Below are 6,068 nucleotides of genomic sequence, written 5' to 3'. Positions count from 1 at the left end.
CAGTGAGGTGATGGGACACACGCTCTTCAGTGCTTTATTTGTCAAATAAATAAAGTCTTCCATCTCCAAGGGCTGTGGATGGCCACACGCCCATCTCCATCATCAAAAATTCCCTGCTAGCCTAGTGGAGCTTCACTGTCAAAAGCCATTTTGTTTGCAATCCCACAGTTCCTTGCAGAGTGTAGAAATCTCACCCAGACTGGTTGGGATTGAAGCCTGATGGCTGCTGGGAATTGCGGTGAACTCTTCTCCTAACAGCAGCTAAGCCAGTCAGCCAAGATACCGCAGAACTGGGCAGATACAGGGCAAGAAACAGAATGCTCTGTGAGGCCTCCATTTATACATGATTTTTAATTGGGCCATCAGCCTACAAGACCAGTTGGAGCCTTTGTCCTCTAGCCATGCTGGAGAAACCCCTCACAGAAGGTTTTGCTTTTAGGACGCGCCAGGCCTCAGATGGCTTTTCTGGCCAAGCTGGGAGTTGGCACATGGATACTGCCCTTGGGCCTCTTCTTATTTATCCATATCTGAATTTTAGATGCATATTCCAGCTCCCAGTATTAGCCTCCATACATAGGCCTACTCCTGGGAGATTCAGACTCTCAGTAGCTGCCAATGCCAGTGCTGCCAGTGCTGACAATATAGCTCCCACCAGCTCTGAGAAAGGCTACTCGACGCTCACGGCAACACCCTACTCCTCTCTCAGCTGACACCAGCAACTGTATGGCGGTGAGACATCAGCCTCACGAGCCTCAGGCCTGGGCAGTCCAAAACAGCCATGGAGAGAAAGGGAACCCCCCCGGTGCGAGGAACAAGGAACCATTCAGAGCATGGGGGAGAGGCAGCCGTGAGGCACTAGCCCTTTAAGGGGAACCTACTTGTAATCTGAGAGGGGCCTGTTTTAACCCAGTCTGATTTGTGACTGGTGGGGAAAATCCAAAGGTCCCTCCCTCAGCAGCAGTTTATTAAATATAGTAGTGGCAGAGCCCTCAATTGAAAACAGATAGGCTCTGTCCATGGCTGTGCCTCCTGCTCCTTCTCCTCTCTTGCTGCGCGAGGAATGCTAACGGCTTGTCCACTCTAGGTTACATCATGGGGTCCAGCGATCTTCCCACAGCACTGCTGCTGCTCCAGCTCACTCTGCAGATGCAGCCCCTCCATGCAGGACCAGAGTCTGGAGGTAAGTTCCCTCATGCAAAGTCACTTGCTGCTGGTTAGAGCCCGGCTTTTTGGGAGATGACGGGGAAAACCTGGTCAATGCAAGGGAGAGGCATGGGGAATAGAGCAGAGAAAAATCAATGGGGAGAGGTGAGAGAGAGTGGACTGGAGAAAGATTAGCCCTCAAACCCTGACTGTTCAACGCTGGGACTGCAGCTGCAGGGAGAAAAAGAAGGGAATGAACTCGAGGGGGAGTTGTCTCAAAGCCCAGACAGTCCAAATACTGGGACAGCAGCTGCAGGGAGCAAATAAGGGGACTGGTTTCAGGGCCAGCTCCCTGCATCCCAGCCCAGGAGCATCAGGGGGATTGAAGTACAGATTTCAAGGCAATTAACCGTCAGTCTCAGACAACCCAGCACTGAAGTCAGGGACTCAGTGGGGTCCACTGCAGAGTGATGAGATCTCAGCCCCATGCTGCATGTGCCTGGGATCAAGGAGACAAGCTGCTAGTTTTAAAACAGGGTTTTTCTATGAAGCAGGTCGTGCTGTAAGCTCCCTTCTGTCCGGGAATGTGATTCCATCAAGTGTTCAGTAGGGTAGTGGTTCTCAACAGGGGTACATGTACCTCTGGGGGTACGCAGAGGTCTTCCAGGGGGTACATCAACTCATCTAGATATTTGCCTAGTTTTACAACAGGCTACATAAAAAGCACTAGCAAAGTCAGTACAAACTAAAATGTCATACAGACAATGACTTTTTTCTACTGCTGTATATACTATATGCTGAAATGTAAGTACACTATTTATATTCCAATTGATTTATTTTATAATTATATGGTAAAAATGAGAAAGGAAGCAATTTTTCAGTAATCGTGTGCTGTGACACTTTTGTATTTTTATGTCTGATTTTGTAAGCAAGTGGTTTTTAAGTGAGATGAAACTTGGGGGTATGCAAGACAAACCAGACTCCTGAAAGGGATACAGTAGTCTGGAAAGATTGAGAGCCACTGCAGTAGGGAACCAGGAGGATCTTCATCATGCTGTTCTATGAAGGAGCCAGCTTTTAGTAAGCAGGCTGTGTTAGCTGTGCTGGTATCAATCCCACGTGTACCTGACCTTCACCACTGGAATTGGTAGTTTTGTCTTGGGGGTGGCTGAACTGGGCTCAGTTTACTTCTCCCATTGCTGTTAGCAGGGCGATGCTGGAACTCCGGAAGGATGGGGGAATGAATGGGGAGAAATCAAAGTGAATGCTGTCCCTGCTCTGTGATTTTGTGGTATTGGCACTGTGCCACAGGGATGCAGCCAATATATCTCCCTAAAGAGGGCAAAGCCTGGGAGCAACAGACCCAGCCCTCTGTCCATGTGTGGGCTTTGAGTTAGAACTGTAATGCTGTGCAGAGTCAAGTTTTCAACCCTCTCTCATCCAAAGTACAGTGGGTGGCTTACTATCATCAGTAACAGATGGAGGACATGCGGCTTGTGCACTTGTGTTTCACCTCCTGGACTCCACCTTGTCTGGCCTGCGGTCTTCATCTTTCTCCCTAATAGGTGCTCAGATACCATGGTGATGGGCACCAGTACACAATCCTAGGAAAATAGATGGTTTATAGCTACGCTGCAGGCATTTACACACACACTGTGTGGTTTTCTCCAGCTGAATATTCAGGTGCAAACTCCAGCCTCCAGAGAAATCAGCAGCCCGGCTGTCACGGGTAATTCAATATCTTCTCCCCCTTATAGAGGGATGTGTGAGGTTGAGGTGCATTAGTAGGAGCAGGAAAATGGAAAGGTGCCACCACATCAGATGTGCTCTGTGCAGTAGGAGGCACAGCCTGTAACAGCACAGAGTGAGGGCTTGATCTCTGTCCCAGCTAGGAGGGGACGCCACAGGGCTTGGAACAGATACACACACACATGGAATGAACCAGTCTCTGTTCAGCCAGTGAGGATTACTGCTGGGCACAGGAGAGGCAGGAATGCAAAGCATTGATTTATTCTTAGTTTCCCTCATGAACTGGCCAAGTTTTACCACACAGCACTTGGCAGATCTTTGAGCTGTGGGTGCTCCCTGCTCCAGCATCCCGCGACTGAAATTCCACTGTCCTTCTCTTTGTCTTTTCTCCATCAGCTGTATCCCTCACATCTGGCAGGACAGTCATAAATCTGGGAAATAGGCACCTCATCCAGATCAGACTAAAGGTGATACTGACATGCTGGCCTCGTCCATTGCTGGCCTGGCCTGCAGGTGCCATGCAGCTGCTCCTCCTCCAGAAATACAGCCTTTGTTGAACATCTCCAGCCCTTTCTCTTCTGACTCCACCACAGCCGCGCCCTGCCTTCCTGCTTCCCACTCCATGCAAAAGGGGGACATGCTTAGGGATGCTTTCATCACCTAATCTCCTTGGGGTTGGCCACACTAGTCACAAGGCATTGTTTCTCTCCCTAATTGGATGACTGAACTTTTACCCAGGAGGGTCCTGAATAACCCATATTCCACTAAGTAGTGCCAGCTGATATACATGAGGATCCTGGGCAGCATTGGCCAGGTTTGTGGCATCACCTATTTTATAGCCACTGATCTGGGTGCAATCAGTTAGCAGTGCCTCCAACTCTCATGGGGACATATAGGCCATGGATGCCTGACCCTGAGGACAATTCCAATACCCTTGATAGTGCTCTGTGCCGTCACAGACCCAGGCAGGAGACAAGCAATGAGAAGTCTTAGCACGAAGCAGTGAGGGTGGGGGATGATGCTTATCATGGAAAGGGATAAAAAGAGGTAGTCTTTTGTAAAGCAAACAAAAAATTAACCATTTCTCTGATTAGCAACTACTCCATGCCTCACTGGCCACTCATATCAGATCCCTGAGGGTTCCGACCAGGACCTGAATAGTCTTGCAGAACAGTTCTGAGAGCTCTGCTCTGGGCCCAGCACTGTCAGACAGGTGTGGGAGAAAGATGCAGGCAATGGGCAAGGAAGAGCCTTAGACAGGTGCTGGGATCCGGCAAGCTGAGTGCTCCTTATAAACCTGTGGCCCAGCTCAGTGATCTTCTGCTGAAGCCTGGGTGTATGAGACCTGGACAAAACCAATCCTGCCTCCAGGCTGTCCTGGGTCTCCAAACTCATTGACAAACTAGGCAATGGCTGCAGGAGCATCTCCTGGGGCACTCCACAAAAGCAGCCACAGCACTAACTGGGGTCAGCTGAGCTGCTTAACTGAGGTGTCTCAGGAACAGGCTCCGATGGCAACCAGTCCACTGAACCAGTGCTCTTGGTCTAAGAAGCGACTCCTTATGTCTTCCAGCATGCATAGGCACAGCTTCCACAGCCAGGGCTAGGAGGCCCAGGTTCAAAGCCTAGCAGGCAATGCGTGTTCTGGAGCCCATTGCAAACTTTGCCTTCCCTTCTCTCCCCTCCCAGGGGACAGAGAGCAGCGACTGGAGCTGCTTAGAGCAATGATTTTCAAACTGCAAGTCGTGATCAAATACTGGGTCACGGAATGTAAGGCACTGGGTCATGGCGGCTCTGGTCAGCACCGCTGACCGGGCCATTAAAAGTCCCATCGGTGGTGCTGCCTGGCTAAGGCAGGCTAGTCCCTACCTGTTCTGACACTGCACTGCACCCAGGAAGAAGCCAGCAGCAGGTCCGGCTCCTAGGTGGGGGGGCCACAGGGCTTTGTGCGCTGCCCCCGCCCCGAGCACCAACTCCACACTCCCATTAGCTGGGAACCAGACAATGGGAGCTGGGGGAGAGCAGTGCCTCCAGGTGAGAGCCACACAGCACCGCTTGTGTGCCTCTGCCTAGGAGCTGGACCTGCTGCTTGGTGCTTCTGGGGTGCAGCGCGGTCCATGGTGCCAGGACAGGCAGGAAGCCTGCCTTAGCACTCCCACTGCACCGCTGACCGGGAGCCGCCCGAGGTAAGCCTGTGCCGCAGCCCTGCACCCCAATCCCCTGCCCCAGCCCTGAGGCCCCCCCAAACCCGGAGCCTGCCCCCCAAACCTGTCATCCCCAGCCCCACCCCAGAGCCTGCAACCCCAGCCCAGAGCTCTGACCCCTTCCCACACCCCAACCCCCTGCCCCAGCCCAGAGCCCCCTCCCACACCCTGAACCCCTCATTCCCGGTCCGACCCCTCAGCTCTCACCTCCATACCCCAACCCTCTGCCCCAGCCCTGAGCCCCTCCCACACCCCAAAGCCCTCATCCCCAGCTCTGTTGGGTCACGGGCATCAAACATTTTCTTCAACTGGGTCGCCAGAAAAAAGGTTTGAAAACCACTGCCTTGGAGAGTGTGGGGGAGGAGGTGCAGAGGGCTCCCCCTCCCTCTGCCTCTCCCATTTCCCGCCAAAATTTGTTAACTCTCCAGTCACTCTTCCTGTCAGCATCTTTGCCTCCGGAAAGGGAGGAGAGGGGTAGCAACAGGCTGCAAGAGCAAATATTTCCACTTTGAGGGAACACTTTGTCCTAGTGCAGACAGCCTCACTCCTTGGTCAAGCTCTGCCTGTGCAATGGCTCTCCCCAGGACCAGGATGCGCTCCAAGGGTGGCAGTGAATCATGAGTTTCCAGTGTGAATGCTCACACTCTGGGATTTACAGGCCTTTTTCTGGCTGCTCAGTGGCTGTTTGAACACTCAGAGTAATGAAGTGCATGAGCTCATGGGTCAGGGCAAGCCAAACTTGGCACTTTCATTCTTAAACCCATCCATGGCTCAGGTGTTTTATTCAATCAGCTCTTCTTCTTACTGGCTTTCCAAGGACTGCCAGCTCTCCCAGCTGGTCCAATCATTCCTCCTTCAGCCTTTCTTTAAACCTGATCCACTCCCTCAGTGGCCCCCTCTGCCACTGAACGCAGGCAATTCCTCCTCTTCCTCATTTGACAGGGTTTCATATCTCCAACCCAGCTTCAAAGT

General features: G+C 52.0%; 1 protein-coding gene across 1 annotated transcript in view; it reads left to right on the top strand.

The window, feature by feature from the left end:
* Positions 1 to 1,013: 1,013 nt before the first annotated feature.
* CSPG4 (chondroitin sulfate proteoglycan 4) overlaps positions 1,014 to 6,068 on the top strand; it is an 83,863-nt gene continuing 78,808 nt past the window's right edge. Inside the window, exon 1 of the mRNA XM_073303467.1 lies at positions 1,014 to 1,180. Within this exon, the coding sequence (XP_073159568.1) occupies positions 1,093 to 1,180 (88 nt within the window). The 5' untranslated portion in view covers positions 1,014 to 1,092. The remainder of the gene's footprint in view (positions 1,181 to 6,068) is intronic.

This window comes from Lepidochelys kempii, chromosome 10 (assembly GCF_965140265.1).
Source record: "Lepidochelys kempii isolate rLepKem1 chromosome 10, rLepKem1.hap2, whole genome shotgun sequence".
Classification (NCBI taxonomy): Eukaryota; Metazoa; Chordata; order Testudines; family Cheloniidae; genus Lepidochelys; species Lepidochelys kempii.
Note: the sequence above shows the minus strand (reverse complement) of the source record. Positions and strands in the feature narration are given on the sequence as shown.